The 12,850-nt window shown below is 44.0% G+C and overlaps 1 protein-coding gene across 4 annotated transcripts in view; it reads left to right on the plus strand.

The window, feature by feature from the left end:
- Positions 1 to 12,850, plus strand: part of ccser2b (coiled-coil serine-rich protein 2b) — a 118,847-nt gene that overhangs the window by 36,412 nt on the left and 69,585 nt on the right. For all 4 annotated transcript variants that reach the window (XM_036946256.1, XM_036946257.1, XM_021564844.2 and 1 more), the window contains exons 2-3: positions 6,294 to 7,783; positions 7,954 to 8,141. In XM_036946256.1, coding sequence (XP_036802151.1) covers positions 6,334 to 7,783; positions 7,954 to 8,141 — 1,638 coding nt within the window. In that variant the 5' untranslated portion in view covers positions 6,294 to 6,333. The remainder of the gene's footprint in view (positions 1 to 6,293; positions 7,784 to 7,953; positions 8,142 to 12,850) is intronic.

Here is a 12,850-nt window from a genome sequence, read left to right on the forward strand (position 1 = left end):
TGTTTTGTCCAATATTTGTAATTTTTAAACCCAGCCCCCGTCCTCTCAAGGAATAGCGTCCCACCTCGACAACAGCCAGTTAAATTGCAGGGCTCCAAATTCAAAACAACAGCAATCCCATAATTTAAATTCCTCAAACATACAAGTATTATCCACCATTTTAAAGATAAACTTCTTGTAAATCCAACCATAGTGTCCGATTTCAAAAAGGCGTTACTGTGAAAGCACACCATGTGATTATGTTAGGTCAGCACCTAGTCACAGAAAACCAGACAGCCATTTTTCCAGCCAAAGAGAGGAGTCACAAAAAGCAGAAATAGAGATAAAATGAGTCACTAACCTTTGATGATCTTCATCAGATGGCACTCATGGGACTTCATGTTACACAATACATGTATGTTTTGTTCGATAAAGTTAATTTTTATATCCAAAAATCTCAGTTTACATTGGCGCGTTATGGTCAGAAATGCATTGTCTCAAACAAACCTCCGGTGAAAGTGCAGAGAGCCACATCAAATTACAGAAATACTCATCATAAACATTGATAAACGATACAAGTGTTAAACATACGAATAAAGAAACTTATCCTTAACCTCTCTAGGGTACGTGGGTTAGGGTTAGAATGATCTTCATCAGATGACACTCATAGGACTTCATGTTACACAATATATGTATGTTTTGTTCGGTAAAGTTCACATTTATATCCAAAAATCTGAGTTTACATTGGCGCATTATGTTCAGTAGTTCCAAAACATACGGTGATTTTGCGGAGAGCCACATCAATTTACAGAAATACTCATAATAAACCTTGCTAAAAGATACAACTGTTATGCATGGAATTTTAGATCCACTTCTCCTTAATGCAACCGCTGTGTCAGATTTAAAAAAAACTTCACGGAAAAAGCACACCATGCTATAATCTGAGTATGGCGCTCAGAGACCAAAACAAGCCAAACAGATATCCGCCATGTTGTGTAGTCAACAGAAGTCAGAAATAGCATTATAAATATTCACTTACCTTTGATGATCTTCATCAGAATGCACTCCCAGGAATCCCAGTTCCACAATAAATGTTTGTTTTGTTCGATAATGTCCATAATTTATGTCCAAATACCTCCTTTTTGTTTGCGCGTTCAGTACACAATCAGACGAAAAGTCAAAAAGTTCCGTTACAGTCAGTAAAAACATGTCAAACGACGTATAGAATCAATCTTTAGGATGTTTTTAACATAAATCTTCAATAATGTTCCAACCGGATAATTCCTTTGTCTGTAGAATTGCAATGGAACAGAGCTAACTATCATGTGAATGCGAGACTGAGCTCGTGGCTCTCTGGCAGACCTCATTCCCCCCTCCTTCACAGTAGAAGCATCAAACAAGGTTCTAAAGACTGTTGACATCTAGTGGAAGCCTTAGGGAGTGCAATATGATCCCATAGACACTGTATTCGATAGGCAAAGAGTTGAAAAACTACAAACCTCAGATTTCCCACTTCCTGGTTGGATTTTTTCTCAGGTTTTTGCCTGCCATATGAGTTCTGTTATACTCACAGACATCATTCAAACAGTTGTGTTTTCTATCCAGGTCTACTAATTATATGCATATTCTAACTTTTATGGCTGAGTAGCAGGCCGTTTTTTAATTTGGGCACGCTTTTCATCCAAAATTCCCAATGCTGTCCCCTAAAGAAGTTAATGCAACTGCTGTGTCAGATTTCAAAAAGGCTTTACGGAGAAAGCACACTTTGCAATTATGTTAGGTCTGCACCTAGCCACAGAAACTCATACAGACATTTTCCAACCAAGGAGAGTGTCACAAAAGTCAGAAGTAGCATTAAAATTAATCACTTACCTTTGATGATCTTCATCTGGTGGCACTCCCAGGTCTCCATGTTAGACAAATGTTCGTTTTGTTCGATAATGTCCCTCTTTATGACCAAATACCTCCTTGTAATCTCGTTTTGTCCAGTAATCCGAATGCTGAAGTCCAGACGAAAAGTTTTTAAAAATTACAATAAAAGTTAGTAGAAACATGCCAAACAATGTTTAAAATCAATCCTCCGGATGTTTTTGTCATAAATAATATTTAAACCGGACAAAAGCCTTGTCAATAGGAAAGGAGAAACAGGGTGCATGGCTGATGAATGGAAATTTCCACTGGCCACTGATTGAAAGTGCTGTATCTCCCTAATTTTTCAGAGTAAAAGCCTGAAACAATGCCTAAAGACTGGCCACATGTAGAGGAAGCCATAGAGACCGCGAACTGGATCCTAAGTCTTTGTATGGTTGATAGGCTTTCAATGGAAAAACAGCCTTTCAAAATAATAGTACTTCCTGGTTGGATTTTCCTCTGATTTTCGCCTGCCATATCAGTTCTGTTATACTCACAGACATTATTTTAACAGTTTTGGAAACTTTAGAGTGTTTTCTATCCAAATCTACTAATTATATGCATATCCTATCTTCTGGGCCTGAGTAGCAGGTAGTTTAATTTGGACACGCTTTTCATCCAAAATCCTGAATGCTGCCCCCTACCCTAGTGAAGTTAAATACTCTACATGACCAAAAGTATGTGGACACCTGCTTGTCGAACATCTCATTCCAAACTCATGGATATTAATATGGAGTTGATCCCCTCTTTCCTGCTATAACAGCCTCACTCTTCTGGGAAGGCTTTCTACTAGATGTTGAAACATTGCTGCAGGGACTTGCTTCCATTCAGCCACGAGCATTGGTGAGGTCGGGCGCTGATGTTGTGCGATTAGGCTTGGCTGGCAGTCGGCGTTCTTCCACACCGATCTCGACAAACCATTTCTGTATGGACCTCGTTTCGTGCATAGGGTCATTGTCATGCTGAAACAGGAAAAAGGGCCTTCCCCAAACTGTTGCCACAAAGTTGGAAGCACAGAATCGTCTAGAATGCATTGTATGCTGTAGCATTAAGATTTCCCTTCACTAGCCCGAACCATGACATTAGAGCCCCAGACCATTATTCCTCCTCCATCAAACTTTGGAAACTCATTTCATGAAGGTCCGGACTAACAGTTGACGTGCTGACGTTGCTTCCAGAGGCAGTTTGGAACTCTGTAGTGAGTGTTGCAACTGAAGACAGACAATTTTTATGTACTGCGTGCTTCAGCACTCAGCGGTCCCATTCTGTGAGCTTGTGTGGCCTACCACTTTGTGTCGTTGTTGCTCATAGACGTTTCCACTTCACAATAACTGCAATTACAGTTGACTGGGGACAGCTCTAGCATGGCAGAAATTTGATGAACTGACTTGTTTGAAAGGTGGCATCCTATGATTGTGCCACATTGAAAGTCACTGAGCTCTTCAGTGACTCCATTCTACTGCCAATGTTTGTCTGTGGAAATTGCATGGCTGTGTGCTCAATTTTATACACCTGTCAGGAACGGGTTAGGCTGAAATAGTTGAATCCACTAATTTGAAGGGGTGTCCAAATATTTCTGTATATATAGTGTGTATATATTACATACTTTTGAAAACGGTAGACCCCCCCCCACTATAAATGTAATTGTGTGCATAATTTCCAATCACCCATACATTTTTGTTATTTTTTAACTATATTTTCCTTCTTTATTATTTTCCACGACCTCCCCTAATTAGAGTAAACTAATGGACAACAATACTTAGGTTTCTACTTCCAGCTTACATACTGTAAACTATATACATTTTACGGACACTGTACATTTTACATGACTTATAATTTAAAACATTTAAAAAGAATTCAGCTACCCTTTCTCTGAAAACCATCCAGTTTTGTATCCCCTATATATATATATATATATATATCACACACACACACACACACACACACACACACACACACACACACAGTGGGGCAAAAAAGTATTTAGCCAGCCACCAATTGTGCAAGTTCTCCCACTTAAAAAGGCCTGTAATTTTCATCATAGGTACATTTCAACTATGACACAAAGTATTTTTAAGGAATTTATTTGCAAATTATGGTGGAAAATAAGTATTTGGTCACCTACAAACAAGCAAGATTTCTGCCTCTCACAGACCTGTAACTTCTTCTTTAAGAGGCTCCTCTGTCCTCCACTCGTTACCTGTATTAATAGCACCTGTTTGAACTTGTTATCAGTATAAAAGACACCTGTCCACAACCTCAAACAGTCACACTCCAAACTCCACTATGGCCAAGACCAAAGAGCTGTCAAAGGACACCAGAAACAAAATTGTAGACCTGCACCAGGCTGGGAAGACTGAATCTGCAATAGGTAAGCAGCTTGGTTTGAAGAAATCAACTGTGGGAGCAATTATTAGGAAATGGAAGACATACAAGACCACTGATAATCTCCCTCGATCTGGGGCTCCACGTAAGATCTCACCCCGTGGGGTCAAAATGATCACAAGAACGGTGAGCAAAAATCCCAGAACCACACGGGGGGACCTAGTGAATGACCTGCAGAGAGCTGGGACCAAAGTAACAAAGCCTACCATCAGTAACACACTACGCCGCCAGGGACTCAAATCCTGCAGTGCCAGACGTGTCCCCCTGCTTAAACTAGTACATGTCCAGGCCCGTCGGAAGTTTGCTAGAGAGCATTTGGATGATCCAGAAGAAGATTGGGAGAATGTCATATGGTCAGATGAAACCAAAATATAACTTTTTGGTAAAAACTCAACTCATCGTGTTTGGAGGACAAAGAATGCTGAGTTGCATCCAAAGAACACCATACCTGTGAAGCATGGGGGTGGAAACATCATGCTTTGGGGCTATTTTTCTGCAAAGGGACCAGGACGACTGATCCGTGTAAAGGAAAGAATGAATGGGGCCATGTATCGTGAGATTTTGAGTGAAAAATGCACGGGCATTTTTTAAATCTTTATTTAACTAGGCAAGTCAGTTAAGAACAAATTCTTATTTTCAATGACTGCCTAGGAACAGTGGGTTAACTGCCTGTTCAGGGGCAGCTCGGGGGTTTGAACTTGCAACCTTCCGGTTCCTAGTCCAACGCTCTAACCACTAGGCTACCCTGCCGCCCCATTGAAGATGAAACGTGGCTGGGTCTTTCAGCATGACAATGATCCCAAACACACCGCCCGGGCAACGAAGGAGTGGCTTCGTAAGAAGCATTTCAAGGTCCTGGAGTGGCCTAGCCAGTCTCCAGATCTCAACACCATAGAAAATCTTTGGAGGGAGTTGAAAGTCCGTGTTGCCCAGCAACAGCCCCAAAACATCACTGCTCTAGAGGAAGATCTGCATGGAGGAATGGGCCAAAATACCAGCAACAGTGTGTGAAAACCTTGTGAAGACTTACAGAAAATGTTTGACCTCTGTCATTGCCAACAAAAGGGTATATAACAAAGTATTGAGGTAAACTTTGGTTATTTACCAAATACTTATTTTCCACCATAATTTGCAAATAAATTAATAAAAAATCCTACAATGTGATTTTCTGGATTTTCTTTTTCTCATTTTGTCTGTCATAGTTGAAGTGTACCTATGATGAAAATCACAGGCCTCTCATCTTTTTAAGTGGGAGAACTTGCACAATTGGTGGCTGACTAAATACTTTTTTGCCCCACTATATATATATATATATATAAACTCAACAAAAAAAAAAGGAAACGTCCTCTCGCTGTCAACTGCGTTTATTTTCAGCAAACTTAACATGTGTAAATATTTGTATGAACATAACAAGAGTCAACAACTGAAGCATACTGAACAAGTTCCACAGCCTTACAACAGGCCTACTACAAGCCCTCAGTCAGGAAAGCTGTGTTGTAATTGGCTGAGTAGCATTGGGATTATTAGGGGTGTGGTACAGTATCTAGTATGGCATGTGGTTGTACTCCACCAATTCCTGACTCTCAGTGCCTGCCCCTGCCAGTTAACCACTAGGTCTGCACACACCCTAGCCTTTTGAAGCACCAGGGCACTTTAATGGGCACAGTAAAGACTGCTTTCCCAGAACAGACGTTATTGATCTTTTACAGCTACTTTGCACTAAAGGTTTGTCTGTTTCTCCTTAGCTTGAATAGAATATTCACAGAAAGTAACCGACTGTCATTTATTTTACTGCATTTTGATAGTCTTAAAGTCTACCTCTACGTTTTATTTTGTGTTAGAAATAACAGGTTTGGGCTGGTAAAATTTTAGCACGACATGTTCTCAAATCTTTCTGCCTTCCTCGCTCTATTTTTCCTCCTTGTTCTGTCTTGGCCTCCCACTCCTCCTCCTCCTTCAATGTATCTCTTTCTCCTCCCCTTCTCTAAATGTCCATCTCTCTCTCTTTCCCTCCACAGCTCTGCCAGCCCAGCACACCCATGATCCAGCAGGCAGCTGATGGAAGATCCGGTTCCCAACTTGCCCACCATGGTCTCCAGGCTGCCCAAGTTTGGCTCGCGCCCCACGGCTGTGGCTGCCACCGCCCCACTGACCAATGGGACCCGCCACCACCCTGCCTCCAGCACCACGGGCAAAGGGTTACCCATTGCCACCACCAGGCAGAACGGAACAATCCGGATGTCCTCCTCCTCCTCTCTGAAGTGGAAGAAGGGGAAAGGGGGATACCCTGTGGAGAGGGGGGGGGACTCATGGGAGGAGGACAGAACTGGAGCTGGGCATCAACCCCGACAACCGCAGCACTTACCAATGGTGGTACGGGAGATTAAGAAGCTGTCTAGCATGCCTGCCACAGTTAAGGTACAGGGGTGTGCTTCCCCCTGCCCCAGGACTATACGCTCCAGAACTGGGTCTCGCGGGGCTGTCCCCAAACAGGCCTTGTCTGGACAGAGTCTCGGCAATGGCAAAGCGGGTCTCAAAGGCCAGGCGGGTGGTGGTGGGCGGTCTGGGACCGGTTCAGTCAGGCGGGGCCAAAGCCGTGGTTCTCCCCACAGCAACCTGACCAGCAGCCTGTCCCAGTCCAGCGACAGCCTGGAGACGGCCACAGAGGAGAACATGGTGCGGTCCCAGAGCCTCACCCACGTCAAGAGGATCCCCTCCTCCACCGAGCCACCCATCATCCGCTCCTACTCCTTCAACAGGTCCTCGGAGCTGGCCAAGGAGCTGCCCAGGCCTCTAGCCAAGTCCCCGCTGGTCAAGACATCTCCCCTGGCCAGACCAACCCCTGTGCTGAGTAGTGGGGGGAGAGGAAAAGGCCTACATCTTAGTAAGTGTGGACCTAGACCAGTGCCAGGCAGGGCTGGGTTGGAAACAACTAGCTGCATCTTGCCAACCATCACACTGAGGAAGTCCTTACTACCTAGTTCAACCTCCTCCACCACCAAGTCTTCGGCCCTCAGCTACAGGCTTACACGACCCTCCCTCATCAAGCAGCCTTACCTTGTCCTGGCCCCCACCTCCCAGAAGGTCCATGGCAACAGAAAGGAAAGCGAGGGGAGGAGGAACTCGGTGGAGATGCCCGCTGTCACCCCAGACCTGACCAACATCACTGACAGCCCAGGGAGTACCCCAGAGGGCCTGCTAGAGGAGCCTGTGGCCCCCAGTGTAGTCCATCCCCTGGGAGAAGGCCTGGAGGACATGTCACTCTCCTCCACCTCCTCCCTGGAGCTCAATGACACCAGCGAGGAGTACATGGACGATTTTGACAACCTGGGAAATGGAGGAGACGGCATTCTGCTGCTCCCGGCCCAGAACGGAAGGCTTGATCAATCACAGTCTGACTTGGATGATGACAACGCAGACGTCAACCGACGGCACGGTGGAACCTCCATGACTGGCCTTCACAGCTTCCTGTCTGACAGTGTGGACTGGGCCAGGATGGGACTCACTGGTAAGATTTCACATTCATCAAAATAATTGACTTAAAAGACTATGGGCCGGTTTCTCAGACACAGGCCCTAAATGACATACCATAATACTAACCAAAACAAATGAACTAATATTCCCTAAGTGATTAGGTAGCAGGCGAGTAACACCTCTTCCTTCACCTCTCTGTTTTAGGGGGGTTGTCTCGGCGTACTAGCCAGGCCCTGTCTGGGGGTGCAGAATACCCCCTTGGCTCATCTCTGGACCTGTCCCCCTCAGACTCTGGCTCGGGGGGGACCTACATGTGGGACGAGGAGGGTCTGGAGGCCCTTGGGAACATCACACACCCCTGTGGGAGTTACGACTCAGACCTCAACAGCATGGTGGGTCTGGATATAATACAATACCATTTAATATAATACACTATATATACAAAAGTATGTGGACACCCCTTCAAATGAGTGTATTCGACTATTTCAGCCACACCCGTTGCTGACAGGTGTATAAAAGCAAGCACATCGCCATGCAATCTCCATAGACAAACATTGGCAGTAGAATGGCCTTACTGAAGAGCTCAGTGACTTTCAACGTGGCAGCGTCATAGGATGCCACCTTTCCAACAAGTCAATTCGGCAAATTTCTGCCCTGCTAGAGCTGCCCCCGGTCAACTGTAAGTGCTGTTGACCGGGGACTCACAGAACGGGAGTGCTGAAGCGCGTAGCTCGTAAAAATCGTCTGTCCTCAGTTGCAACACTCACTACCGAGTTCCAAACTACCTCTGGAAGTAATGTCAGCACAAGAACTGTTTGTCGGGAGGTTCATGAAATGGGTTTCCATGGCCGAGCAGCTGCACACAAGCCTAAGATCACTATGTGCAATGCCAAGCGTCGGCTGGAGTGGTGTAAAGCTCTCCGCCATTGGACTGCGGAGCAGTTGAAACACGTTCTCTGGAGTCATCAATCCGGTACTTGCCCAAATGCATAGTGCCAACTGTAAAGTTTGGTGGAGGGTGAATATTGTTCTGGGGCTGTTTTTCATGGTAAGGACTAGGCCCCTTAGTTCCAGTGAAGGGAAATCTTAATGCTACAGCATACAATGACATTCTAGATGATTCTGTGCTTCCAACTTTGTGGCAACAGTTTGGGAAAGGCCCTTTCCTGTTTCAGCATGACAATGCCCCTATGCACAAAGCGAGGTCCATACAGAAATATTTTGTTGATATCGTTGTGGAAGAACTAGACTGTCCTGCACAGAGCCTCGACCTCAACCCCATCAAACGCCTTTGGGATGAATTGGAATGCTGACTGCGAGCCAGGCCTAATCGCCCAACATCAGTGCCTGACCTCACTAATGCCCTTGTGGCTGAATGGAAGCAAATCCCAGCAGCAATGTTTTAACATCTAGTGCAAAGCCTTCCCAGAAGAGTGAGGCTGTTATAGCAGCAAAGGGGGACCAGCTCTATATTAATGCCTATGATTTTGGAATGAGATGTTCAACGAGCAGGTGTCCACATACTGTTGGTCATATAGTGTAGGTAAATGTCCTCGTTTGACCTGTGTACTATGACAATGTGACAACCTCCATCTTAAAATGCCAGAGCATGGTTGGTTGTGTGGTCTCTGCTTCACCACAATGCCTGCTTTAGTTTCTCCTTAAAGTTATTTAGCTCCCAACAGGATGGATTAAGTTTTAATCCATCATCGGAATGGGAGGCGTCGATCGTCAGTAGTTCTTTGGTCTCTACTGCACGTGTGTTGGAGAACAAGTAGGATGTGTTTCTGTTTTACCGATTGCGCTTAATCCTCGCTGGCTGTCATAATGCATTTAACCTTTGTCCAATGAACTTCTACTTTTACTTACATCTTTTTTAATAGTCAGCGTTTTGCTTTCTCCTTTGCTGGAGTAGAAAACTTTCACCCTAGCTTGTTCCCTTATGTGGATTATCCTGGGTGATTTGTATTCTAGAGGGTCGGAGGTTGTCCTGCTGCCTTTGACCTTAATGAGCTCACTGCCTGGCGCTATTTCTGTACGGGGTCTCTGCCCACAGTATCACTGTCCCCAATCCTATATCACTACTCAGGACTTCAGGTCCCCAATGGTGCTGGTATTTCTCTGACCAGTGTACTGTATGCAGTCAGGGTTTATGCCATTCAATGCACCATTCTGCTCCTGTACATGTGCAAGACCTCTACATACAGTACTTGTTTTTTCTGTTGTCTGTTTGAATACTTTTAAAGTGCATCTTTTCTTACTAACTAACCACTGACCTGTAAGCGATTGCATGGTCTGCAGCCTATTGATTTCACCAATCTCAGCTTGTCAGGTTATTGATAAAAAAATGTATTGAACCTTTTATTTAACTAGGCAAGTCAGTAAAGAACAAATTCTTATTTACAATGATAGCCTACACCAGCCGAACACGGAGAACGCTGGGCCAATTGTGCGCCGCCCTATGGGACTTCCAATCACGGCCGGTTGTGATACAGCCTAGATTGCATCAAGGAAGGAAGGAGGTAGTGCCTTGGTCTGCTGTCAGTCCTTGTTATCCAGAATCCTTTGGACTTCCAACTCTGACGTCACCCTGTTGAAATTTAAAGGATCCCGGATTGTACTAACCTTGTGCATTACCAATCTAAGTACCCAACTTCCTGGATTTTAGCAAATGAATCAGTGGAATGATGTTTAATTCGAGGGCACCTATTGGCTGTTGCCACGGGTGATTTCTCTGAAGCCTATCATCTGTCCAGAAAGAAGGATGCAGCCTCAGGACCAGAGGCAAGCAGAAGGATTATATTGCAGTCATTACTGTACAAAGCACTTCTCTGAAAAGTGCTGAATCATTATGGGGCAGCATTATTATAAGACGAGAGTCAATACACATTGCAGCTCATCTCCAGTCATTCGTTTTAGTTAGGTCATGCAAAATACCTGTATTTGTTCCTTTGCTTTTGCTTCTCTATTGGAAATGAAGTACTTACAGTCCAGAACCTCTCAATACCCGTTTAGTGGCTTAGTTCACAGCTCGGGTCCCGGTTTCTCGTTAGCGATGGTACATAGGGTTTAACGATGCATCTTTCCTACAACGGCCGAAGATATAACAGTACGTTCGCGAAATGCATCGTTGAGGCCTGTGTCGATACTGATGGGATCGTAGGACAGCACTGCTCTTGGATCAGCGTTCTCCGGTTTCAATCTTACCTTTATCATTCGAATGATTCCACAATACTGACGACGGATCAGCTCCTAGAGAGATACGATCACCTATAGCAGCATATATTCAGGCATCTTATTATAATGCTTACCCTATGATAATGCACTAAATCAAGATTTGGCACATCATTGCGCACGTTACAGATCATGAAATATATTGAGTCAAAAATGACAGACAGTAGGCTAGCGTACAAATAGCTAAATAAAACTCAATTGAATTAACATGAACTTGATTTCAATATCATTCAAATATGTAGCTCTATGTAGACTATAATGTACCTATAGTTTAGTACACTCATCTCAGTTTTTATTTGAAGCGTCTTCATATCCTTGTTATACAAAGAAATGGACAACTTTGCATTTGTAGTCACTGTCACGTTTGTTCTGAAGTTATCGGCGGTCACAGAAAGACAGATAACATAGCGGTGTTGTGTTTGGTGGCGATATTTTGTGTAGAAAGGGGGGAAAAGACATCTCTTCTTCAAGTGGTCTGAGGGGGTCGTTAAATAACGAGCGCTTTCAAGAGCAGCCTTAGTAAAGGTGGTTTTGGGAAAGAGCTCGGTGCTTCTACGAAGGTTCTAACAAATAAAGTAGCCTTAAGGTGCTTTTGGGAAACTGGGGCCCTGGCCTATTTCCTTATATATTCAGCACAGCTCTTACTGTGATTTTGGCTGGGTTGTATTTAGTCTGATCATTTGGGGATTTTCCAGGAAGAGCACCTTCGGACAGGATAGACATATTATGACGTAAAGTTTTGACCGTTTTTACGAATCATTTTGAGTCCAACAGTTGTGACCCACGTCATCTAATAACATTGGCCTATAATCGTCTCATGGGATCTCAATAGTTTGACTGCAGCTAATCAGCGCCATAGACACACTGTTGTACAGTACATGCATGTCTGTTGGTATGTTTAAAGTTGTACTTGAGTGACCTCTACTGGAGACTGTAAGCACGGCCACTGTTGCACTCAGCACCGTAGGCTTTTACAGTACGCTGTCTCTGTGCAGTACAGAAAAATCCAGCTGTAGGATAGCATAGACGGGTTGGTTGTTTAGCAACAAAAGCGAGGCGTACGCAACTATGTGGCAAAACAGATTTAGATTAGCGGTCACCAACCTTTTCTGAGTCGAGTCAAAATGAAAGCTGAGATCTACTGCTCAGATTTAGAAAAAAACCCATAAGCTTTCAACATTAACCAATTAAAAACAGTTCTGTAGTAGCAATGAGGTTTGTGCAGTAGGTTATATGCCCAATACATAATCACTGCATATTGGCTATGGTTGAATCACCCTGCCAATGTTGTTATTTTCAGACCATTAAAAAATAGGTATATGATCACACTGATAATAGATCATTTGTTGTATTACTTGTGAGGCACAGCTGTGTGAGCATAGTATGCTTTTTTAAAGTTTTTACTGGACTTAGACTGACCATCAGATGCAGGCCACCCGACTCATCGTCCCTCCGCTCTCCCTCCCTCGGCTGAGAAAAGGGTCCAGCTGATGGCGAAACTCAAGTCGCACTGCATTATTTCTGCCTCATGCACCAATTCATACTGTTACCCCTGTGACCAGAGAAAGTGAAATAGTGATATTAAAAAAAGACAGGCTGCTAATAATAAGGCAAGCTTCTGGAAACACTTTGCTCTACTCATTCATTGCAGCTGCAGTGCTAGTTATAGTGGAAGTGGGGAGAACATGCATTTTATGGCTTGTAAAAGTGTTACCAGTGCCGAATAACAACTTTAAACATGAACTTACTCCATAAAATCAGCAGCTATTTGTTGAGTCTCTCTCTAGTCATGGGTTTAAACGTTTTGAAATCTCACAGTATCAACTTCTCTGTGCGTTGGAGGCTTCTTTTTTTACAGTCTATGGCT

This window comes from Oncorhynchus mykiss, chromosome 16 (genome assembly GCF_013265735.2).
Source record: "Oncorhynchus mykiss isolate Arlee chromosome 16, USDA_OmykA_1.1, whole genome shotgun sequence".
NCBI classification, from domain to species: domain Eukaryota; kingdom Metazoa; phylum Chordata; class Actinopteri; order Salmoniformes; family Salmonidae; genus Oncorhynchus; species Oncorhynchus mykiss.